This window comes from Oncorhynchus keta, chromosome 22 (genome assembly GCF_023373465.1).
Source record: "Oncorhynchus keta strain PuntledgeMale-10-30-2019 chromosome 22, Oket_V2, whole genome shotgun sequence".
Lineage (NCBI taxonomy): Eukaryota > Metazoa > Chordata > Actinopteri > Salmoniformes > Salmonidae > Oncorhynchus > Oncorhynchus keta.
The window spans coordinates 11612555-11639421 of record NC_068442.1 but is presented as its reverse complement, the minus strand read 5'-3'; the positions used below and the strand labels follow the sequence as shown (position 1 = coordinate 11639421).

The 26867-nt window shown below is 42.9% G+C and overlaps 1 protein-coding gene across 8 annotated transcripts in view; it reads right to left on the bottom strand.

The window, feature by feature from the left end:
* Positions 1-11906: 11906 nt before the first annotated feature.
* slc23a4 (solute carrier family 23 member 4) overlaps positions 11907-26867 on the bottom strand; it is a 31374-nt gene continuing 16413 nt past the window's right edge. For all 8 annotated transcript variants that reach the window (XM_035798251.2, XM_052474777.1, XM_052474780.1 and 5 more), the window contains 9 exons: positions 22376-22535; positions 20452-20633; positions 19883-20003; positions 19055-19211; positions 17077-17330; positions 16752-16916; positions 16124-16232; positions 15840-15935; positions 11907-13497 (listed from right to left, as the gene is read on the bottom strand). In XM_035798251.2, coding sequence (XP_035654144.2) covers positions 13244-13497; positions 15840-15935; positions 16124-16232; positions 16752-16916; positions 17077-17330; positions 19055-19211; positions 19883-20003; positions 20452-20633; positions 22376-22535 — 1498 coding nt within the window. In that variant the 3' untranslated portion in view covers positions 11907-13243. The remainder of the gene's footprint in view (positions 13498-15839; positions 15936-16123; positions 16233-16751; positions 16917-17076; positions 17331-19054; positions 19212-19882; positions 20004-20451; positions 20634-22375; positions 22536-26867) is intronic.

The window sequence follows — 26867 nt, the reverse complement described above, 5'->3', positions numbered from 1 at the left end:
TATTTCATTTCTTCATCAATGCTGAGTCTCAAACAATACGCGCTTTGAGGTTTTGCATGAGATACTTCTCACAACCCCTGGGTTCCACATAGGGAATTCCTCTCCTCGTATGGGGATATTAGACCTGGAACCAGCACTAACATCATTACTCAAACTGCATTTGAGCCTCAAAGAAATCCTAGCATTTAGCACTGGGACTAAGATTTCATTACTGATGCTTTATTTGATATAAATGACTCAGACGTCTACGATATAAACAACTCAGACGTCTACGAGGCCACAAATCGATGACAGTGCAAGCATCCATATCAATCTCCTCCTAACCTCCCCTCTCATCTCGGCCCCTCACCAACTCAACCTGCCCAACACACCATTCATCCCTACTAACGGCCTCCTCATAAAGTCTATCCCTCTCTTGGACTGTGTTTGCCTGACACATACCATTTACTCCAGCCTAAAGCGTTGGCGCCAAGTGCACAGCTGTGAAAACAATAATTTCACATGTATTTCCCAATTTTAGAGCTTGAAATCATTTGACATTTGGGGTCCTGTGTCTGTGTACTGGTGTAGGCTTTGGGACTACAAAGACTGAGCGGATCATCAGACGGAGACAGATATGATACGACTGGTCCACTGGGGACCAGATGTCAGAGAACACCTGTCAGAGAGAGAGAGAGAGAGCAGTGGCTATTTTAGCTTGTAAATGTTGGTGGGTTAAAAAAATGAATAATTGTGGGATGCGTGCCAGCAAAGCCACTACATTAATTGGACGGTGACAAACGGTGCCCACAAACTGTTAGGGCCTACATAAAGCTGTCCCAACAGCAGAGTCCCAACAGCAGTCCCAACACCTTACCACTGCTACACCTGGCTATCAGCGGAGCCTTGTCTGGCAGCGAAACAGTTAATTCAGCCTAATTTACTGCCTTTAAAAAAACATAGCTGATATAGCTGACTTGCTTAACTTCTTGGTGCACCCATCCCGTTAGCGGGATCATTTTTGTCAACATCCGCTGAATTGCAGAGCGCCAAATTCATAAATTACAAAAATATTAAATTTTCATGAAATCACAAGTGTAATATAGCAAAACACAGCTTAGCTTGTTGTTAATCCACCTGGCATGTCAGATTTCAAAAAGCTTTACACCAAAAGCTATCCAAGCATTTATGTTAGGACATCTCTCTCAGCAGACAAAACATTACAAACAGCTAGCAGCAAAGTAGATTGGTCACGAAAGTCAGAAAAGCAATAAAATGAATCGCTTACCTTTGATGATCTCTGGATGTTTGCACTCACGATACTCCCAGTTACACGATAAATGTTCCTTTTGTTCGATAAAGATTATTTTTATATCCAAAAACCATCATTTGGTTGGCGCATTTTGTTCAGAAATCGACAGGCTCGTGCAGGTCATGACAGGCAGACAAAAATTCCAAATAGTATCCGTAAAGTTTGTAGGAGCATGTCAATCGTTTTTTATAATCAATCCTCAGGTTGTTTTCAATAAATAATCGATAATATTTCAACCGGACCGTAGCTTTTACAATAGGAGAGAGAAAATGTCTGCTCCAAGCTGTTCTGCATGCAAAACCCTGCTGGCACCCAGCCATCAACTGACGCGATGTGATCGTTCTCGCTAATTTTTCAGAATAAAAGCCTGAAACTATGTCTTAAGACTGTTCACACCCTGTGGAAGCCATAGGGAAATGAATCTGGTTGATATCCCTTTAAATGAAGGGAAGGCATGCAATGGAACAGGGAGATTCGTTTCTCTTAGGCACTTCCTGGTTGGATTTTCCTCAGGTTTTCGCCTGCAATAACAGTTATGTTAAACTCACAGACAGTATTTTGACAGTTTTGGAAACTTTAGAGTGTTTTCTATCCTAATCTGTCAATTATGCTTATTCTAGCATCTGGTCCTGAGAAATATGCCGTTTACTATGGGAACGTTATTTTTCCAAACATAAAAATAGTGCCCCCTAGCTTCAAGAGGTTAAACTGAAGACTTATAGTTTTTAATCAAAGTGATTAATCATGTCACTGTAATTACATGATATTACATGATATAACTGTAATTAACTAGGGCACCAAGGAAAATATTCAGATTACAAAGTTATAATTTCCTAATATAACCTTTCAGATATTTTCATATCTGATCAATAGTCTTCTGATTAATTAATTATTTACTTAACCTCACGTTAGTCTCATTCCAAACGTTGTAAATTGTTGGTTATCTGCATGAACCCAGTCTTCACTATGAGTCATCCATACATCAATTGTCTTAAATCATTTATTTATTAACAAACTAAACAATCACAGAAGTGCACACACAATCAAACAAAGTAAATATGTTTACAATAAATGATAAGGGAATGTGCCCTACTGGGTTAAACTGGCATCGTGGCTTGTTAGTCAAAAGGGAAGTGGGGTCGACTGAGAAGTCACTACAGAGTTAATAATTATAACAATTGAAATGCTAATCCTTTGCACATGAACGCTCACTCATTCGGGAACAATTGCAATCAATATATATATTTACGCTCAGTGTGTCCTCGTGATCGCTCTTGAAAAGTTAGTTTCTGTTGGAGAGTTTTCGTGCTCTCTCTCTCTCTCTCTCTCTCTCTGTCGTTGTTAGAGGGGATAGTTCAGAGCGACATTCATTCATGTTGTTGTAGTATGGATGTTTCGGCAGTTGTCGTTCTTCACTTTCAATGATACCGAATTCCTAGCTGCAGACTAGTAATTCATATCAAAGACTTGTTCTTATTCTGTCGGTATCGATAGTCTAAGAGTTTAACCACGTGGTATGGTTAAAAGATTCAGCAATGGTGTGCAACCTTTGTCCCCTCCTAATGGAGAAAAACATGGTCTGGTGAGAACTTCTCAAAGTTGGGGTTTTATTCGGGATTTCAGAAAAGGGGTTGTCCCAGGATGCCTGACCCGAACTGGGCTCATGGGCGGTCCTCTGATTTAGTTCTACTCAAAAGGGAATTGGAGTTTCCTTCATTAAACAGTCCAAAATCACATTACACAATTTTATGAACAGTATCATCCTCACTCATTCATCTTATACAACAATTAGATGTAAACCTCATATCTGAGGCTATTATATAAACAGCGCTATGGTAATTTTACATTACATTTACATTTAAGTCATTTAGCAGACGCTCTTATCCAGAGCGACTTACAAATTGGTGCATTCACCTTATGACATCCAGTGGAACAGCCACTTTACAATAGTGCATCTAAATCTTTTAAGGGGGGGGGGGGGTGAGAAGGATTACTTTATCCTATCCTAGGTATTCCTTAAAGAGGTGGGGTTTCAGGTGTCTCCGGAAGGTGGTGATTGACTCCGCTGTCCTGGCGTCGTGAGGGAGTTTGTTCCACCATTGGGGGGCCAGAGCAGCGAACAGTTTTGACTGGGCTGAGCGGGAACTGTACTTCCTCAGTGGTAGGGAGGCGAGCAGGCCAGAGGTGGATGAACGCAGTGCCCTTGTTTGGGTGTAGGGCCTGATCAGAGCCTGGAGGTACTGAGGTGCCGTTCCCCTCACAGCTCCGTAGGCAAGCACCATGGTCTTGTAGCGGATGCGAGCTTCAACTGGAAGCCAGTGGAGAGAGCGGAGGAGCGGGGTGACGTGAGAGAACTTGGGAAGGTTGAACACCAGACGGGCTGCGGCGTTCTGGATGAGTTGTAGGGGTTTAATGGCAGAGGCAGGGAGCCCAGCCAACAGCGAGTTGCAGTAATCCAGACGGGAGATGACAAGTGCCTGGATTAGGACCTGCGCCACTTCCTGTGTGAGGCAGGGTCGTACTCTGCGGATGTTGTAGAGCATGAACCTACAGGAACGGGCCACCGCCTTGATGTTAGTTGAGAACGACAGGGTGTTGTCCAGGATCACGCCAAGGTTCTTAGCGCTCTGGGAGGAGGACACAATGGAGTTGTCAACCGTGATGGCGAGATCATGGAACGGGCAGTCCTTCCCGGGAGGAAGAGCAGCTCCGTCTTGCCGAGGTTCAGCTTGAGGTGATGATCCGTCATCCACACTGATATGTCTGCCAGACATGCAGAGATGCGGTTCGCCACCTGGTCATCAGAAGGGGAAAGGAGAAGATTAATTGTGTGTCGTCTGCATAGCAATGATAGGAGAGACCATGTGAGGTTATGACAGAGCCAAGTGACTTGGTGTATAGCGAGAATAGGAGAGGGCCTAGAACAGAGCCCTGGGGGACACCAGTGGTGAGAGCGCGTGGTGAGGAGACAGATTCTCGCCACGCCACCTGGTAGGAGCGACCTGTCAGGTAGGACGCAATCCAAGCGTGGGCCGCGCCGGAGATGCCCAACTCGGAGAGGGTGGATAATGTGGCCGCACCGTCTCCCATGAGCTTCCCCAAGTTGTAACAAACGGACCAGTTTGTAGCTGGATTCTTCACTGATCTTTTATACCTTCTCCGGAACATAAATGTTGTTCGGACCTCAAGTTCTGTGAGGTGGAAGAAATTCCTTTGTTCTCTATGAAAATTCACTCTGTCTCTATACTCTGTGGCCATGAGGAGATAATCTCTTCAGGGAATTTACGACATTTCTGACCACAGCAGCCTAGTTGTCGGAGGCAGGGAGAGGGAATGGGGCTTGCTATACCCAAAGAGGGCAATGTCATGACAACATACACGTAGTATTACTTTCTTAGCTCCAGTATACATATCTCCCTGGCATATTACATAATTTATGCAGCAGCATACAATACATGTTTGGACTCACCCTTGTTGTGCTGTGCTCACTTGAACAGGATGGTGGTGCTGCGGTCCTTCGTGGGCACCGATACGTTTTATCTATCATTTTTCTTTCGTATTTATCTTCATATGACAAGGATTAAAAAGGATTTACCAGTAGATTGTCAACTTGATTCATGACGAAGACTGCTAGCTAAGATTTTTGAAAGTCAGTCCAATCAAAGCTACTGTAGATATAATCAGGCAGTTTATATTCAGTGTAACAGGTTACACTGTTCCTAGGCCGTCATTGAAAAAAATAATTTGTTCTTAACTGACTTGCCTAGTTAAATAAAAGGGCAAATAAAAAAAATATTGTGATTTGACGTCATGTTATCTGTGGCCAATAAATTTGAGCCTTCTTTGATGGGCACTTCTAATGTAACTCTATGGCAGCACCCAAGGGGCTTGAATTTTCTAGCTCTTTCTAGCTTTCCCTTAAACTTAGCGGTGAGGTAGTGTCCCAATGAGTGACAGAACAATGAGCCAATCACGGCGCAACGCTTCATATTTTCTGCTGGCTTGCCCCACCACCACAGAAAGCACTGAGCTAGGCTGAAACATCTGCATTTTGGAGCTGCCTTTCTCAAGAAAACAAAAAAGAGACAATGTTTGTATGCGGCTTCATTAACTCAATGATATAAATATATATATTTTTACATTGTTTTCAAACTGATATGTGACACGTATTAATGGCAAAATAACATGTAAAGCAGGAAAGCCCCCCACCCCCAAAAAATGTGGGGCCGCCACTGACAGAGAAAGTGAGATCTCAAAAATCATGTGAAGTAATTTACAGAAAAGGCAGAACCATTTAAATGTAATTTTAGTGACAACCTTTTAGAATATTGATTACTGACAATATTGCATCTATGCAAATCACTCTTTGTCAAATAACTGGCATTGCGCTGGCTTCTGGCGCCGACAGAGATGGCCGCCTCGCTTCGCGTTCCTAGGAAACTATGCAGTTTTTAGTTTTTTTACGTGTTATTTCTTACATTGGTACCCCAGGTCATCTTAGGTTTCATTACATACAGTCGAGAAGAACTACTGAACATAAGAGCAGTGTCAACTCACCATCAGTACGACCAAGAATATGACTTTCGCGAAGCGGATCCTGTGTTCTGCCTTTCACCCAGGACAACGGAATGGATCGCAGCCGGCGACCCCAAAAAACGACTTTGAAAAAGGGGAAACCGAAGCGGTCTTCTGGTCAGACTCCGGAGACGGGCACATCGTGCACCACTCCCTAGCATTCTCCTCGCCAATGTCCAGTCTCTTGACAACAAGGTTGATGAAATCCGAGCAAGGGTAGCATTCCAGAGGGACATCAGAGATTGTAACGTTCTTTGCTTCACGGAAACATGGCTCACTGGAGAGACGCTATCGGAGACGGTGCAGCCAACTGGTTTCTCCACGCATCGCGCCGACAGAAACAAAAATCTTTCTGGTAAGAAGAGAGGCGGGGGCGTATGCTTTATGGTTAACGTGACGTGGTGTGGCCACAACAACATACAGGAACTCAAGTCCTTCTGTTCACCTGATTTAGAATTCCTCACAATCAAATGTAGACCGCATTATCTACCAAGGGAATTCTCTTCGATTATAATCACAGCCGTATATATTCCCCCGCAAGCAGACACATCGATGGCTCTGAACAAACTTTATTTGACTCTTTGCAAACTGGAATCCATATATCCGGAGGCTGCATTCATTGTAGCTGGGGATTTTAACAAGGCTAATCTGAAAACAATACTCCCTAAATTTTATCAGCATATCGATTGCGCAACCAGGGAAAAACCTTGGATCATTGCTATTCCAACTTCCGCGACGCATATAAGACCCTGCCCCGCCCTCCTTTCGGAAAAGCTGACCACGACTCCATTTTGTTGATCCCTGCCTACAGACAGAAACTAAAACAAGATGCTCCCGCGCTGAGGTCTGTTCAACGCTGGTCCGACCAATCTGATTCCACACTCCAAGACTGCTTCCATCACGTGGACTGAGATATGTTCCGTATTGCGTCAGACAACAACATTGACGAATACGCTGATTCGGTGTGCGAGTTCATTAGAACGTGCGTTGAAGATGTCGTTCCCATAGCAATGATTAAAACATTCCCAAACCAGAAACCGTGGATTGATGGCAGCATTCGCGTGAAACTGAAAGCGCGAACCACTGCTTTTAATCAGGGCAAGGTGACTGGAAACATGACAGAATACAAACAGTGTAACTATTCCCTCCGCAAGGCAATCAAACAAGCTAAGCGTCAGTATAGAGACAAAGTAGAATCTCAATTCAACAGCTCAGACTCAAGAGGTATGTGGCAGGGTCTACAGTCAATCACGGATTACAGAAAGAAAACCAGCCCCGTTGCGGACCAGGATGTCTTGCTCCCAGACAGACTAAATAACTTTTTGCTCGCTTTGAGGACAATAACAGTGCCACTGACACTGCCCGCAACTAAAACATGCGGACTCTCCTTCACTGCAGCCACATGAGGAAAACATTTAAACGTGTCAACCCTCGCAAGGCTACAGGCCCAGACGGCATCCCCAGCCGCGCCCTCAGAGTATGCGCAGACCAGCTGGCTGGTGTGTTTACGGACATATTCAATCAATCCCTATCCCAGTCTGTTGTTCCCACATGCTTCAACCATTGTTCCTGTTCCCAAGAAAGCGAAGGTAACTGAGCTAAACGACTACCGCCACGTAGCACTCACTTCCGTCATCATGAAGTGCTTTGAGAGACTAGTCAAGGACCATATCACCTCCACCCTACCTGACACCCTAGACCCACTCCAATTTGCTTACCACCCAAATAGGTCCACAGACGATGCAATCTCAACCACACTGCACACTGCCCTAACCCATCTGGACAAGAGGAATACCTATGTGAGAATGCTGTTCATCGACTACAGCTCGGCATTTAACACCATAGTGCCCTCCAAGCTCGTCATCAAGCTCGAGACCCTGGGTCTCGACCCCGCCCTGTGCAACTGGGTACTGGACTTCCTGACGGGCCGCCCCGCTGATCCTCAACACTGGGGCCCCACAAGGGTGCGTTCTGAGCCCTCTCCTGTACTTCCTGTTCACCCACGACTGCGTGGCCACGCACGCCTCCAACTCAATCATCAAGTTTGCGGAAGACACAACAGTGGTAGGCTTGATTACCAACAACAACGAGACGGCCTACAGGGAGGAGGTGAGGGCCCTCGGAGTGTGGTGTCAGGAAAATAACCTCCCACTCAACGTCAACAAAACAAAGGAGGTGATCGTGGACTTCAGGAAACAGCAGAGGGTACACCCCCCTTACCCACATCGATGGGACAGTAGTGGAGAGGGTAGAAAGTTTTAAGTTCCTCGGCGTACACATCACGGACAAACTGAATTGGTCCACCCACACAGACAGCGTGGTGAAGAAGGCGCAGCAGCGCCACTTCAACCTCAGGAGCCTGAAGAAATTCGACTTGTCACCAAAAGCACTCACAAACTTTTACAGATGCACAATCGAGAGCATCCTGTCGGGTTGTATCACCGCCTGGTACGGCAACTGCTCCGCCCACAACCGTAAGGCTCTCCAGAGGGTAGAGAGGTCTGCACAACGCATCACCGGGGGCAAACTACCTGCCCTCCAGGACATCTACACCACCCGATGTCACAGGAAGGCCATAAAGATCATCAAGGACAACAACCACCCGAGCCACTGCCTGTTCACCCCGCTATCATCCAGAAGGCGAGGTCAGTACAGGTCTATCAAAGCTGGGACCGAGAGACTGAAAAACAGCTTCTATCTCAAGGCCATCAGACTGTTAAACAGCCACCACTAACATTGAGTGGCTGCTGCCAACACACTGACTCAACTCCAGCCACTTTAATAATGGGAATTGATGGGAAATGATGTAAAATATATCACTAGCCACTTTAAACAATGCTACCTAATATAATGTTTACATACCCTACATTATTCATCTCATATGTATACGTATATACTGTACTCTATATCATCTACTGCATCCTTATGTAATACATGTATCACTAGCCACTTTAACTATGCCACTTTGTTTACATACTCATCTCATATGTATATACTGCACTCAATACCATCTACTGTATCTTGCCTATGCCGCTCTGTACCATCACTCATTCATATATCTTTATGTACATATTCTTTATCCCCTTACACTTGTGTCTATAAGGTAGTAGTTTTGGAATTGTTAGCTAGATTACTTGTTGGTTATTACTGCATTGTCGGAACTAGAAGCACAAGCATTTCGCTACACTCACACTAACATCTGCTAACCATGTGTATGTGACAAATAACATTTGATTTGATTTGATTTGATGTGTATGTGTGTGCATAACAGCTGACCTGGCCATATCACCCAGGTTCTATGTGATAATGCTCTGTTTGGCCATTAAAATTGGGATTTCCTCCTTGGCCAGTGTGCCAGGAAACAGGCCTAAGTCCCAGATCCCATCAGGAGATGTAGTCGTATTCAATGTAATGGCCTTGGACTGAGGCATCACAGCCTATAATAGTGCTTCAAGAACAGTCTCACAGGCTTTAGTTGTTAATACCCTTAACTAGGAAAAGGATGAGTTCAGGACTAAGTTGAAGTGATAGATTTGAACGGGCCATGAATTTAAACATGGCCGGGCAGCTCTGACATTGAAGAGGTAAAGGAAAACAAATGACACTGTTTTTATTTTTTTCTTGCCTGTCAATTTGGGTATGGTGTAATGTCCCTCTCTGCATCTCTCTCTTTCTATCTCTCTCTCTTATTTTTCCCTTAATCTCACTCTCAGGAAGCAAGACAACAGAATGCAGGCCCAGGTGGATGAGAGGAAGGTGTGAAAGCTGGGACAGAGCAGAGGAGGATCCAAGAAGAGACAAGTAGGAGGAAGAGACCTTGGACCTTACTAAGTAAAGGACAGAAGGTCTGGCTGGCTGGAGTTCTGGACACATATTCATAAAGTTTCTCAGAATAGGAGTGCTGATCTAGGATTACAATAAATGCACAGGTGTGTGTGTGTGTGTGTGTGTGGGGGGGGGGTCCTTTATGAATAAGGGCCCTGGTGTCCTGTGTGCTGAGAGGGTGTGAGAGAGGCTGGAACCTCGTGGAGCCTCTGGCACTGCAGCAGAAACAGAGGAGGAGGAGGAGGAGAACTGTGTGAGGATCAGACCAGGATGTTGAGCAAACTTTATTAGGGGTTGTCTGTGTGTCTTTGGATTTAAATGTTTTGGAGAGCTTCACAGTGGAAAGGGGAGACAATTAAGTGTAGCTCTCAGAATTTCCCCCAAATTCCCCCTTTGAAGTCTCCTGTTTTAAATGAAATACAAAGGAAAGGAAAGTGTTTACACGTGTGGATGGGAACCATATAAATGAAGACTAAATCAATATAATATTGTTCACAAATCACAAATATTTGGTATCTCATAACGGTTTAACCTCTGAGAAACTTTGTGTAAAATATGTTCCCTTCGATGGAAATGCTTGTACAGAGGCTGAGGGGCTCTGTGTGAGATGAAGTAATCTTCATAACCTAGAATGATAGAAACAACATACAACATTATCATCCATCCACACCAAATATTTCATTTTTCCCTCAGTAGATATGGAGGAAAGTCATTATTGGAGTAATCTGAACTGAGTATTGTACATATTTGACAAATCTGGTCACAATGGAATATTGTTTTGGACACATGTATTCTCCTAGGTTTAATACAGAAATGTTGTTGTTCAGTCTGCAGGGGATTTAGTATTGTAACGAGTAAAACCATTATGGAAAAAACAAGTCATTTGTCAGAGTCATTTTGCTCAGTCAGCGCCGGATCCAGCATATTTCCACAGTGCTATTTTCGGTGCAGATTTGATACAGCAAATATGGCTTGTCCTATAAAGTCACGATTCTACCGGAGACTGTGGGGATTGTCTTTACTGCTTCATGCGGCTAATTACAGTGATCATTCTGCTGTCTATGAAGAACAGATGGACAATGGGTTTGATGGTCATGCTTGGTGAAGTGTGAGTGCATAAGGGGACATTTGTTCAGTCCAAAAATTCAGTGATGGGAGTTGATAGGGTTTTAAAAGGGGTGGTGGAGGCAGGAGGGGGAGGAGGGTTTCACCAACTGAATTTATCCTAAGCATAGAGTATTGTAATGACGACAGATGGCATCTGAAGAGATGATGATCTCTCTGGAGCCAGATTGGGAAGTGCCTACTGTGTACTGTAGCTATGATAAGATGTGCTGACATGCAGTTTTCAGCTCACCATGAAGCATCACTATAGGATCATTATGAGTTATATTGGTTTACTTTAAGTTGCAGTATGCTGTTCTTAATTGGTTTAGGTATATTACTCCGGAAACAGTCAACTATATGTGATTTTTCATGGAGAATCATATTTGCTCATCTTGAAAATATACTCACTGTACTGTACTTCTATGTGTGTGCTATTGCTTTATGCATTCATGTGAAGCATCAGATGATCAGTGGCAATTGTAGTTGAGGGAATTAACTTGAAAGGTTATATATTATGTTGTCTACTGTCTTCTAATGGACATTTGAAGGTAGCATTGATGGTCTCAGTGCATTTTCAAACAAACCCTAAAGTCATTTTTGACTGGCAGTGATAGAATTGACTGGGAGGCATCTGGCATTAGTTTGAGAAGAATGCCATCTCCTGGCACATTGCAGTAAGACACTGAAGCTGATTCGGTTCTTATGCTGACCAGCTCGCTACCAAATTTCTAGAACTGTGTCGCTACTTAATGGTAACAGTATGTCAGGGGAGACTACTTCAGTAGAGGATGAAAGCAGAGAGGCTCAAACAGTGTATCTGACAGTAGACCTGCCCGAGCTGGGTGAAAATGTGGACAAGAAACAGTGACCCAAGCCATACAACTGTGCTTCCATGAAAAGTCCCTTAGATAACACATTGCAATTGATTCATCATAATGATTTAAGGGTTTGTTCTAGATGTGATAGTGAGAACCATATGTTTCCCCCTTGTGGTTTTGTTGCCTACAGTTCTATAATTCTGTCAGTACTTAGGCATGTCCTGATAAACGTTCCTCACGTATTTTAGTTTTTCAATAGATAACTTAAGTACTCTTCCATACTTTCTACATTAAGGACACAACTAGGTCTATTTGGACATGGCTGACTTTTATTCAAACAGCAAAAAGACAACCACCTCCCCTTTTACATGAATAACGTTTCACTAGATTTACTCATATAGAAAGAATTTCACATCCTCACATAGACTGAGGTATTACTAATAGGGCTAAGAGGTGTAACCACATTCAATTTGGCAACTCTTTGAATTGGAGTGTGACACAAAGCAACCCATTTCTTTGTGTTTCCCCTGTGAGAATAACACACACTGTTTATAAATCATGTATAGAGTATGACATTAAGACAAATCTTAATATGCAATAAATATGGTTCAAGCCACATGCTCTACAGCACATCACACAATGAAACCTTTGGCAAGACTTAGAGAGAAAAGAGTTAACATTCTTTCTCTCTCTCCCTCATTCAGCCCTTTACCCACCAGCTGTTAGAGTGAAGAGAGAGATGACGTCAATGGTGAACCCCACCTTTCAGAGCGCTATAGAGGATGTGAATGTACTCTTTGAGGTGAGACATTTTTCCTTGGATATCTGTCTCCTGATCTCTGATCTTTCCAATCGCCCAGAGGACTTTGAGTGCACTGTGCTGACCACTGGCAGAGTTCTTTCTCAGCTTGTACAGAGCCATCAAGCAGGACCTGACAGTGACAGCTGAGGAAAAACCTCACAGATAAATGATAGCTCTATGTTGTGGATTGATACTGTACTGATACATATTGTCGTCTTCATTTGCAGGGCTCCATTGGTCTCCATTTTTCAAAACTTTTCCATTAATCATGATAGGTAGTGTCAAGAATGATTTCATTGGCTACCTTTGTACTATCGTATCACCGAATCAATTTTACAGTTTGAGATATGATTAAAATGTATTGCAGTTTTTAGATTTTTGTTAGTATTTAAAACTCTTGGAATGGTTTATTACTAGTGCTACCCTGAACACAATTGGAAATGTAGTTCTGAAAAAAAATCAGTATATTTACAGATATTATTATTTTTGAAACTTTAAAAGTGATTTTAGTCCAATTATTGTATGGTTCCTATACAGTGTGTTATCAGTAAAATACAAGTTCCATAAAAAAAATGTATATTTTTACAACACTTTACTGTAAAAAAAAAAAAAAAAAAAAAAGATGTATCACAACAAAAATGTATGTACACCACACAAATGGCAAAATATTATTGCCAAAAGTTAATTTAGAAAATGTATAATCAAATCTTTACAAGATATGAGTATAAAATATTCGACAAAATAGAACAGAACGGGAGGACCATGTCACGAGAGCTGCCTCGCTTATTGTTGTTGTTTTAGCCCGTGTCTGGTCCTGCACAGTGTTCATAGGGCCACTGATCTGATAACCTCTGGCTTCACAGGCTGCTGCTTGGTCGCCAAAGAGTCCACCTTGGCCTCGTCCTGTGAGCTTGGTGCATTTGGAGGGATGAACGGCACATATCGAACCCAGGAGAAGGAGGAGAGACAAGAGCTAATTCCAAATGGAAGGTTGTACACCTCACTGCTCTCCAAAGTGTTGCTGGAGTCATCAAGGGGGATCTTGTTCCAGTCCATGATGCCCCGCTCCCGCAGGGTGCCTGTGTGGCCCAAAGCAGTGGAGTAGAATGCTTCAACTCATCCATAACAGAGACTGAGAACAGCCTATATGATATTGTAGACATGAAAGAGGACTAGTGCATTTTACTCTATGTGAAACGGTTGGATAGATACAGTGTTCCCCATCCTCCCATACTGGAGACGTAATTTAGTCAAATCTGGGATACTCAAATGAGTGAAATGTTACGTTTGTATGGTACTGATGTATTAATTATCTAGGTGGCTAATGCCAACGCTAGCTACGTGGCTAACATTAGGGTTAGTGGTTAGGGTTAGGATAAAGTTTAGGTTAGCTAACATTAGGGTTAGTGGTTAAGGTTAGGGTTAGGATAAAGTTTAGGTTAGATAACATTAGGGTTAGTGGTTAAGGTTAGGGTTAGGATAAAGTTTAGGTTAGATAACATTAGGGTTAGTGGTTAAGGTTAGGGTTAGGATAAAGTTTAGGTTAGATAACATTCTAAGTAGTTCAGGGATGCAGTTACCTGTCACCTTGCGGCGTCAATCGTAATTTTGAAACCTAAATAGGTGACCTACGTGATTCGTGTAGATCTGATCAGAAAAGTAACCAGAAGTTTGAAGTGAGGGAGAAAGTGTGGTGGAACAAGTATTGTTAGCATTGTTAAGTATCTTGCTGGCTGGATCGAATTATCCGTTAGCTAGCCAGAGAAATGTTGAGCAATATTAGCCAAATTAACTGATCAAATAGAGTTTATGGTGTGACAATTAGCTGGCTAATAAAGTCAGACAACGTTACAACATCAGATGAGCTAACATTAGTAACCTAAGCATTTGATTATAGCATTAACTGGTAACGTTATATGACTCCTTGCCATTCCTTAAGTTATAACGCGTTAGTTGCTTACTGGACCGTGGCAATCTGTGAACTGTTAACTAGTTAACTAGCTAACGAACTAACTACTATATGTGAAGTAATGTTTTCCCTCTACAGTATGTGGTTAATTTTCAGAATGAGAGAATTGGGTGAAAATGAGGTGTTGCTTGTTAAACAGTTATGTGTAGCTGGAGCTGGGCCTGGCTTAAACTGGATGCCATTGTAGAGGTGAAAGGAACACCACACACTCTTTCGCAATACAGAGGATAAAAAGGGGTATGCCAGGTGTACTCTCTGCCTGAAAGAGTTCAATTATGCCAACAAAGGGTATCATGCTCTGCTGTCACATTGTAGAACAGATGTCCAAAGGCAGAAAGTGTACAACGTAATTATGTGCAGTGTAGCCCAAAGTTATTGCTTTTGTTGTTTTGAACTTGACAGTAAACACTTGTGTGTGAGTAAGGGGGGATTATTAAATGTTTTACTCAGTGAATGTTATTTTTGCACACATGTAGCCTTGTGCACTTGATCTATGTCTACTCTGATTCAGAGGGGTTGGGTTAAATGTGGAAGACACATTTCAGTTGAATGCATTCAGTTGTACAACTGACCCTTTCCTTTCCCTACTATAGTGGCCACTATAATAGAGCAAAAAATAGAATGCCTGTTTCACTCTATTTCTACAGCTCCTGGGTGGCGCAGTGGTCTAAGGCACTGTATCACAGTGCTAGAGTTGTCACTACAGACACCCTGGGTCCAAATCCAGGCTGTATCACAACCGGCCATGATTGAGACGCCAATAGGGTGACGCACAATTGGTCCCGCGTTGGTCGGTGTAGGCCGTCATTGTAAATAAGAATTTGTTCTTAACTGACTTGCCTAGTTAAATTTAAGAAATTCCCAAGTGCTTTATTTAGATGTGTGTGTGTGTGTGTGTGTGTGTGTGTGTGTGTGTGTGTGTGTGTGTGTGTGTGTGTGTGTGTGTGTGTGTGTGTGTGTGTGTGTGTGTGTGGTCACAGGCATTCTATTATAAAGGCTGTCATGGTTAACTGCAATATTAGCGTATTGTTTTTTTTTCTCAAGACTTGAGTGTCATTTGCAGTAAAGTCTAGGCAACAAATAACATTGGGTTGCTTTCTTATTTTTTTTAGGTTAGGTTCACATTAACCACTTTATTTTACACACAGAGACTGATCATATAGATCATATTCTTTGTTGTTTAATTAGTTAAAATCTGCATAAAATGCTAAAGTTGTCTGCGATGAGATTCGAGTAGTTGCAAGGTAGCTAAAAAGTAGTAAGTAGTTGTAAAGTTGCTAATTAGCTAAAATTGTCCATGATGAGATTCAAACATGCAACCTTTGGGTTGCTATACATTTGTTTTTGCGTTAAGTAACCATTAGTCTTGTGTAATCATACCAACGTAGCATGTGTCCCGGATGTTTCATATAGTCTATGAAACCAGGCTGGTCCTCCTGGGTGGAAGCTTACCTGGAATGGTGTTGTCAAGGAAGAACCCAAAGAAGCCTCCAATAAACATGCTGGTTGTTAGAAGCACCTGCAGCAGTTGGTCCAGCACAACCACACCTGACAAAGATAACACAGTTCATCACACTGGGCCAAGTCACATACTAGCGGAATCTCAGATCTCAGCAACATGACCTCCACTTGCCCTCTATTTTGTTCTTCTGCTGAGCTTTTTCCACCCAGCTTTATTTGTAAGGAATTGTGAATTTTCTTAGTCATAGTGTTTCATGCGTTATCTGCTCTGATACCTGTTGCTATGGCATCCGGGTTCTTGAATATCCAGTTTGGAATGACAAGCCCGGAAAACATGGAAAATCCAAAGATAAACACGTTCCGGGAGGAGTTCATGTCTGCATACTGTCAAATGATAAGCAGAGAAGAATTGACAGAGAAACGCCACAAAGTCATTAGGGTTGTTTTAATTCTAAAAACTTTCAAAACATTCTACCAAAAACATATTCACAGATTTCTTGCTTATTTTGAAATGAGCAACCTGAATTTTGCAACCCTACAAGCAGAGTTGGGTAGATTACTTTCTAAATGTAATTTGTTAGTTACAAGTTACTTGTCCAAAATTTTAATTTCTAACGTAACTCTCTAACGTAACACCTGAGTCTCTGACTCAGGTGGAACAAATTTAAACTTCCGCCTTTCTTCAATGGTGAATTGAATATCATTGAGAAAACAATGCATTTTTTTACAAACATCCATTCTGAATATAAAAGTAATCTGATTATAATATTTTTGCTGGCAATTTAACTGAAAGGTAAGACATGACAGGTAAGACATGACTGAAAAAGCCTTCATATGTAAAATGTCTCTATAGTGACCATTGTACTATTCAACGTGTAAATAAACCTAGACAACTGCGTTTACCTGCAGATTTGAAACTCCAGCTGCAGAAATGACCCCGAACATGACCAAGAACATTCCTCCAATCACAGGTGTGGGGATGGTGGTGAAAATTGCTCCAATTTTACAGAAAAGTCCCATGATGATCATCAATGCCCCACCAGCAACGATCACCATGCGACTGCCCACCTGAGAGAGAAAGAAATAGCCATGTCTGTTGAGACTGTATAACACCCAATAGCTTGTATAACTTATATTATTCCATATTCCAAAAAGCATTGATTTATCTATAATATGCTCAAAATTGTATTGCAGTCTAAATCTAAAAACAGCCTCTAGCCCCTCTCACCTTGGTGATGCCCAGTGCACCCACATTCTCACTATAGGAGGTGGTTCCGTTGCCCGTGCCCCAGGCCCCAGCCAGCAGACAGCCAATCCCCTCAATGCCAATGCCCCTGTTGTTGGCATGCTTAGGGGGTGGAGGGGCCCCTGATAGTCTGGCACAGGCGTGGTAGTCCCCCACCGACTCTATCATGGAGGATAACACCCCAGCCAAGATCCCTACCACTCCCGCCAGGCTCACAGTTGGCAAACCCCACTGACCTGAGATTGGAATCAGAATAATGGGTTCCAGTTAACATACAATACATTTGGGTATTTCTATTCATATACAGTGTCTTCAGAAAGTATTCAGACCCCTTTACTTTTTCCACTTTGTTAGGTTACAGCCTTATTCTAAAAGTGATTTCATCATTTTTCTCCTCATCAATCTACACACAATACCCCATAATGACAACGCAAAAACAGGTTTGCTCATTTATAAAAAAATATATAAATTAAATATCACATTTACATAAGTATTCAGACCCTTTAGTCAGTGCTTTGTTGAAGCACATTTGGCAGCGATGACACCTCAAGTCTTCTTGAGTTTGACACTATAAGATTGGCACACCTGTATTTTGGGATTTTCTCCCATTCTTCTCTGCAGATCCTCTCAAGCCATGTCAGGTTGCTGCACAGCTACTTTCAGGTCGCTCCAGAGATGTTAGATAGGGTTCAAGTCCGGGCTCTGGCTGGACCACTCAGAGGACATTCAGAGACTTGTCTCGAAGCCACTCCTGTGTTGTCTTGGCTGTGTGCTTAAGGTCGTTGTCCTGTTGGAAGGTGAACCTTCACCCCAGTCTGAGGTCCTGAGCGCTCTGGAGCAGATTTTCATAATGGATCTCTCCGTACTTTGCTCCATTCACCTAGATCCTGATTAGTTCCAGTCCCTACTGCTGAAAAACATTCCCACAGCATGATGCTGCCACCACCATGCTTTACTATAGGGATGGTGCCAGGCGTGACGCTTGGCATTCAGGCCAAAGAGTTCAATCTTGGTTTCATCAGACCAGAGAATCTTGTTTCTCATGCTCTGAGAGTCTTTAGGTGCCTTTTGGCAAACACCAAGCGGGCTTTCATGTGCCTTTTGGCAAACTCCAAGCGGGCTTTCATGTGCCTTTTACTGAGGAGTGGCTTCCGTCTGGCCACTCCACCATAAAGGCCTGATTTTTGGAGTGCTGCAGAGAAGGGAGAACCTTCCAGAAGGACAACCATCTCCACAGAGGAACTCTAGAGCTCAGAGTGACCATCGGGTTCTTGTTCACCTCCCTGACCAAGGCCCTTCTCCTCCGATTGCTGGGCTTTGGCTGGTGTTCCCAAACTTCTTCCATTTAAGAGTGATGGAGGCCACTGTGTTCTTGGGGACCTTCATTTTTTGGTACCCTTCCCCAGATCTGTGCCTCGACACAATCCTGTCTATGAGCTCTACAGACAATTGCTTCGACCTCATGGCTTGGTTCTTGCTCTGACATGCACCGTCAACTGTGGGACCTCATATAGACAGGAGTGTGCCTTTCCAAATCAATTTACCACAGGTGGACTCCAATCATGTTGTAGAAACATCTCAAGGATGATCAATGTTAACAGGATGCACCTGAGCTCAATGTCGAGTCTCATGTAAATAAGGTATTTCTGTTTTTTATTTTAACTATTTTATTATGGAGTATTGTGTGTAGATTGCTAAAGATTTTTTTAAATCAATTTTAGAATAAGTCTAACATAACAAAATATTGAAAAGTCAAGGGCTCTGAATAATTTCGGAAGGCACGTTCCATAACCGATAAACCATACATATTAGTTACCCATACAGCACTAACTACTGAAGGTTGGGTTAGGATTGTGATAAGCCCTGAGTTTTTTCTGACCATGTGACCGTACCAGGAAAAACTGAATATCAGGTTATGGAGTTATTGCTTATGATCCCACTGAGCAGCTGTGCTTCGTACCTGGATATGGGAATCTGAACCAAGGGGCCTGGCTTATGACATCCCCCTTCAGGTCTGTGCGAGCCAGGTAGCCGTACTGCTCCGGCTCGGAGGGCAGGACATTAGAGATGGTGAAGATGTAACAGATCAGCCATGACAGTGTGATGCCAAGGAGCACCTGAGGAAGAAGTCACACACAGTACTGTACATGCAAATACTACACCAGTCATTATCAGGACCAGGAGTGTTTCCAGACTACAGGAACTGACCAGGGAAAACTTTGGGCTATATAAGGTCCATAAGTGAACAATGAACAACTTTGAGTCTTTGGCCTCGATTCAATCAGCTCGAGGGTAGTGGATAGTTTTGCGTTGTTGGAGGTGTAACTGCAGTATGAGCTGACAAATCAGTGAGTGGCTGCTCGTGTGACACCAACCACTCCCTTCCTTATTATCCCTAAAACGTTAGAAGTTCAAAACGGTGAAAGAGAGAGTAGGCTCTATCGATTGTCGAAATTATGACTGGCTAATGCATGTTCTCATGTTAATTTGGATGGGGGGGGATTTATAGCCTATCAGTCTAATTGCGGTATAGACAATAGAACATCACGCATTTCAGTGGTTGAACTTGTAGCGCAGCTTCATGAACTTCTTACATGGCTGCATGGGATTTGTCGGCTATAAAGTCGGGTGTAGTTTTTCATCCAATAGCAATGTCACGCAGGGAGACACTTGTGGATTGACAGCTCTAACGCATTTCCACACCCAACACCTCCAAAACAACCGCAGTGCAGATGTCGGCTAGTGCGGATCTGATAGAATCTAGTCCTTTATTTTCCAATGGACGTACAGGGAGAAGCTGGAAGATGTAGATCCTGGAGGTGTGGAGTTTCTTGGTCTTGTTGTATGTGGGGAATGGTACAGGGATGTGTCGGAGGTACTGGGAGAACAGGATGATCAGAGCAGTTGTCCTGTAGGAAGGAGAAAAACTCTGTTCACAAAGCAGAATGAGCCATCCAGTGGTGCATTTAGAATGGGTAAGATTTTTCTAGTATCCACTCAAAATCCACTCATTAGGTATTGTTTTCATTAGTCCACTGCTGATACAGTCCCAAAATGTCAAGTGTCACATCATCATGATGATGTGGAAAGTGACACTTTGCTTCTTATATATATATATCATTTTTGAGTGGATTTTTCTTTAACTGGTTCTCACAGCTCATGAGGTCTCCTAAATACCTGTCGTCTAGGTGGGAGTCTTATGACTAAAGAGGCTTCATGCATAGCTTTTTACCCATAAGAGTATGAGTAAAATGTCTCTCTTCTCAGCACTTATGACAAATCTTCTACTCTGAGACACTGTGGATATGGGCCCCGTTCAACAGTTGATAACTGCAGGCTTGTGGGGAGTTTACACACATAGTGGAGATGCCCCAGTGGTTCCCTGCGCTCATTCCAGCCGAGTCATACAGGGACAGGCCAATCAGAGAAATGGTGGGTGCGATGGTAAGGGGGCCAATAAAACGCATGAAGAAACCAATGAGTCCAGAGAAACCCACCAGCACCTGGAACAAAGAGCCCACCATGATCGAGCCCTGCAGCTGTAGAGGAATACAAACACACCACATGAGCAAACACACATCAATAAACACGAGTAATAGTATTTAATCTTTATTTCATGTGAAACACATTAATGTGTATACAATATGTAAACTCAGCAAAAAAAGAAACGTCCTCTCGCTGTCAACTGCATTTATTTTCAGCAAACTGAACATCTGTAAATATTGATATGGACATAAGATTCAACAACTGAGACATGAACTGAACAAGTTCCACAGACATGTGACTAACAGAAATGGAATAATGTGTCCATGAACAAAGGGGGTTCCAAATCAAAAGTAACAGTCAGTATATGGTGTGGCCACCAGCTGCATTAAGTACTGCAGTGCATCTCCTCCTTATTTTTGCAGTGCATCTCCTCCTCACCAGATTTGCCAGTTCTAGCTGTGAGATGTTACCCCACTCTTCCACCAAGGCACCTGCAAGTTCCCGGACATTTCTGGGGGGAATGGTCCTCCGATCCAACAGGTCCTAGACGTGCTCAATGGGATTTAGATCCGGGCTCTTCTCTGGCCATGGCAGAACACTAACATTCCTGTCTTGCAGGAAATCACGCACAGAACGAGCAGTATGGCTGGTGGCATTGTCATGCTGGAGGGTCATGTCAGGATGAGCCTGCAGGAATGGTACCACATGAGGGAGGAGGATGTCTTCCCTTTAACGCACAGCGTTGAGATTGCCTGCAATGACAACAAGCTCAGTTTGATGATGCTGTGACACATGGACCCTCTACCTCCAAATCGATCCTTCTCCAGAGTACAGGCCTCGGTGAGACAAATCCGTGAATAGTCACTGAAGAGCACTTTTTTGCCAGTCCGGTCTGGTCCAGCGATGGTGGGTTTGTGCCCATAGGCAACGTTGTTGCCAGTGATGTCTGGTGAGGACCTGTCTTACAACAGGCCTACAAGTCCTCAGTCCAGCCTCTCTCAGCCTATTGCGGACAGTCTGAGCACTGATGGGGGGATTGTGCATTCCTGGTGTATCTCGGGCAGTTGATGTTGCCATCTGTCTCGCAGGTGCGATGTTCGGATGTCCCGTTCCTGTGCAGGTGTTGTTACACGTGGTCTGCCACTGCGAGGATGATCAGCTCTCCATCCTGTTTCCCTGTAGCGCTGTCTTAGGCGTCTCACAGTACGAGCAATGCAATTTATTGCCCTGGCCACATCTGCAGTCGTCATGCCTCCTTGCAGCATGCCTAAGGCACATTCACGCAGATGAGCAGGAACCCTGGGCATCGTTCTTTTGGTGTTTTCCAGAGTCAGTAGAAAGGCCTCTTTAGTGTCTTAGGTTTTCATAACTGTGACCTTAATTGCCTACCGTCTGTAAGCTGTTAACGACCATTCCAGAGGTGCATGTTCATTCATTGTTTATGGTTCATTGAACAAGCATGAGAAACAATGCTTAAACCCTTTACAATTATTTGGATTTTTACTAATTATCTTTGAAAGCTGAGTTTAGAGACTGGTGTATCAAGGGTTATCAAAAAATGATCAAATTGCTCTCCTTCTTTCTTTACATTATTGTCATTTAGGAGACACTTTATATTTCAATCACATTACTAAAAGGCAGCAGGTAACCGAAAAGTTGCTGGATCGAATCCCCAAGCTGACAAGGCAAAAATCTGTGATTCTGAACAAGGCAGTTAACCACTGTTCCCTGGTAGGCAGTCATTGTAAATAAGAATTTCTTCTTGACTGACTTGACTAGTTAAAAACAAAATCACCTCTCGCATGCGGCTCTGCCACACATCTATGTACTCAGGAGAGGTGGTGTTGACCAGGGAAGCGTTCTGGGTCCAGGCAGGGCATGTCCACTCTGGCATTGACAGCATAGCCATGGAGGGAGCTAGAAAGGCAAAGGTACCCCCCTGAACAATGGGCAGTCTGAGGGATAGAGAGAGATGGGAGATAGAGGGGAGAGTAAGACAGATACCTTAAATCACAAATAGCAGAGAATAGATGTTCAGGCGAGAATCTTTAGACTGTTACATAAGGAATTCTTCCCCTTTATAGTATAATCAGAAACTGACTTGTCTTGTGAAGTAGTAGTTGGAGGTTATGGTTGGTCAGGTTGGACCAGAGATGAAACAGCAACACTGGCTCTTTTGCCATCTTCATGTTCTACACAGATCTGGGACGAGGTTGATGGTTGGCTTTTCTGAATAATGATTCATCAAGCATTTGCCTGCATAATTATGGATCCAGGTGACCTGTGCTCTGTGTAAGGTCTCTCAGCTTTTGCTTCATATACCTTACTATCACTTTGGGTAATCAGAACTGCTCTAATCCATAAAATAAGTCAGGAAAGGAGAGAGCTTTTGCAAAATTTATGTCCAAAATAAACTTAAATACAGTACATACCCTTCAAATGAGTTGATTCAGCTATTTCAGCCACACCCGTTGCTGACAGGTGTATACAATCAAGCACACAGCCATACAATATCCATAGACAAACACTGGCAGCAGAAAGGCCTTACTGAAGAGCTCTGACTTTCAACATAGCACTGTCTCAGGATGTCACCTTTTTATCAAGTCAATTCATCACATTTCTGCCCTGCTAGAGCTGCCCTAGTCAACTGTACGTGCTGTTATTTTGAAGTGGAAACATCTAGGAGCAACAACGGCTCAGCCGGGAAGTGGTAGGCCACACAAGCTCAAAGAATGAGACCACCGAGTGCGGAAGTGTGTAGCGTGTAAAAATGGTATGTCTTCGGTTGCAACACTCACTAATGAGTTCCAAACTGCCTCTGGAAGCAACATCTGCACAATAACTTTTCATCAGGAGCTTCATGAAATAGGTTTCCATGGCCAAGCAGCCGCACACACAAGCCGAAAGATTACCATACGCAATGCCAAGCGTCAGCTGGAGTGGTGTAATTGCCATTGGTCTCTGGAGCAGTGGGAATGCGTTCTCTGGAGTGATGAATCACGCTTCACAATCTGACAGTCCAATGGACGAATCTGGGCTTGGCGGATACCAAGAGAACGCTACCTGCCTCAATGCATAGTGCTAACAGTAAAGTTTGTTGGAGGAAGAATAATGTTCTGGGGCTGTTTTTGTTCCAACTTCTAGTGGAAGGCCTTCCCAGAAGAGTGGAGGCTATTATAGCAGCAAAGGTGGCACTAACTCCATATTTATACGCCATACCATGGTTTTGTAATGAGATGTTCGACGAGCAGGTGTGCACATACTTTTGGTTATGTAGTGTACAATACATTCAGAAAGTATTCAGACGCCTTCCCCTTTTCCACATTTTGTTACGTTACAGCCTCATTCTAAAACAGATTCAATAAAAAATGTTCATCAATCTACACACAATGCCCCATAATGACGGAGTGAAAACAGGCTTTCAGAAATATTTGCACATAAAAAACAGAAATACCTTATTTACATAAGTATTCAGACCCTTTGCTATGAGAGTCCAAATTGAGCTCAGGTGCATCCTGTTTCCTTTGATCATCCTTGAGATGTTACTACAACTTGAATGGAGTCCACCTGTGGTAAATTCAATTGATTTGGAAAGGCACACTCCTGTCTACATAATAGATTGACAGTGCTTGTCAGAGCAAAAACCAAGGCATGAGGTTGAAGGAATTGTCCGTAGTGATCCGAGAAAGGATTGTGTAGAGGCACAGATCTGGTAGCAAAAAATGTCTGCAGCATTAAAGTTCCCCAAGAACACAGTGGCCTTTATAATTCTTAAATGGATGAAGTTTGGAACCACCAAGACACTCCCTAGAGCTGGCCGCCTACCCAAACTGAGCAATCGGGGGAGAAGGGCCTTGCTCAGGAACCCGACGATCACTGACAGAGCTCAAGAGTTCCTCTGTGGAGATGGGAGAACCTTCCAGAAGGACAACCATCTCTAGCCAGACGGAAGCCACTCCTCAGTAAAAGGCACAACACCCTGCTTGGAGTTTGCCAACAGGCACCTAGAGGACTCTCAGACTATGAGAAACAAGATTCTGTGGTCTGATGAAACCAAGATTGAACTTTTTGGCCTGAATGCCAAGCATTACATCTGGAAGAAAACTTGCACCATCTCTACGGTGAAGTATGGTGGTGGCAGCATCACACTTTGGGAATGTTATTCAGCGGCAGGGACTGGGAGACTAGTCAGGATAGAGGGAAAGATAGAGAGATCCTTGATGAAAACCTGCTCCAGAGTGCTCAGGATCTCAGACTGGGGCGAAGGTTCACCCTCCAACAGCACAACGACCAGAAGCACACAGCCAAGACAACGCAGGAGTGGTTTCGGGATAAGTCTTTGAATGTCCTTGAGTGGCCCAGCCAGAGCCCTAACTTGACTATCAAATATTTCTGTCGAGACCTGAAAATAGCTGTGCAGAGACTCTCCCCATCCAACCTGACAGAGCTTGAGAGGATCTGCAGAGAAGAATGGGAGAAACTCTTCAAAATACAGGTGTGCCAAGCTTGTAGCATCATACCCAAGAAGACTCAAGGCTATAAATCGCTGTCAAAGGTGCTTCAACAAAGTACTGAGTAAAGGGTCTGAATACTTATGTAAATTTGATATAAAAAAAAATCAATACATTTGCAAAACTTTCTAAAAACCTGTTTTTGTCTTGTCATTACGGTGTATTGTGTGTAGATTGATGAGGGGGAAAAATTAATTTAATCAATTTTAGAATAAGGCTGTAATACTTTCCAAAAGCACTGTGTGGGTCGATCTTGAGTTGTGGTGGCATTTGAATCCTCCGTCTTTTGCAACCATGAAACACACTGGAGTGGCTGCTCGTGGGTTATCGAACATCGCGCCACACCTGTCTCACTCGCAGAAAGTGTAGGTTATAGAGAATTATTGTGACACAAAAATAGAAAATCATTCAATTAAATAATGAGGAATTATATCAGCCTAATCGAGGTGTAAATAAGGCTAGCCAACATTTGACATTCCATCGTTTTAACACAGTTCTACATTTGACACTGCCAAAACATCTGCTATGCAGGTATTGGCAAGCGCAGATCTGATATAATCTAAACTTGACGAAATATGTTAAGATTTGTTAAATATTTTCAACATTAGTGTACTGGTATATTGCGATCATCTTTGAATTCTGGGACTTTGTTTTGTCAATCTATTTGTGTAAATGATTTAAATCTCAGTTCCAAAATACTTCAAATAATATCTCACAGCTGTAATGTGCTGACTGCTAAACCGACAGGATTTCCGGTTTCGAATTTTCCAAATCTGGAGTCAATGTGATTTGTGCTTCATGAGAATAATTTGTAAGTATTTTTAGCATTAGCATGCAAGTTACAGTGCGGACATATTTCAAGCAGCAACTTATGTTATGGAGTGAATCTGATGTATGGTTCATGAGGAGAAAAGAATTGCAGATGGTTTTGAGCATTAGCATTACATACAGATGTAGGGATCTTAATTAAAACCAGTTTGCTACAACAGGAAAATAAGAGGGATCAAATTAAGTGATCAAATCCTACATCTGTAAGTCTTTGTGGAGTGGAGCTACAAAGGGTTTAAATGGACATGTAAAATCAGATTTGCTTATTTATCAATAACTCAACCAATCCCTTAGTTTTGCTCGGACTAAATCAATCATGTTTGCTTGAGTTATTTGACCATGTCAGCTTTGCTGTGAACCCCTAAAAAGATGATAGAATGTTTGTTCCACTTTGACATTGGACTACTTTGTGTAGATCGTTGAATTGTTGTGTTTACAATTGAATCCATGTTAATCCCACTTTGTATCACAAAAATTTTGAAAACCCCTAATTACAAATAGTAACAAACGTTGTATATATTGAACTGTTTATCAATGATGAAACATAATGCAAGTCCTTTATACTGCAAAATATTATGTTTTTGCATTGTTTAAAGTAGTTAGGGCAAGCAAATTGGCTTGTTGGCATCTCTATTATTTTGAATGGTAGAAAGTAAAACAAACGTATTTACTATATTGCATAGATCACTAAAACAAAGGCTACTACAATACATATTTGTTTGACAAATATAATATGTGTCCCTTAGTTTTATGTAATTGGTTTTACGACTTTGCAAATCACTCATTATGGCGCAGTGGTCTAGGGCACTGCATTGCAGCGCTAGCTGTGCCACCAGAGACTCTGGGTTTGCACCCAGGCTCTGTCACAGCCGGCAGCGACCGGGAGGCCCATGGGGAGACGCACAATTGGCCTAGTGTCATCTGGGTTAGGGAGGGTTTGGCCGGTAA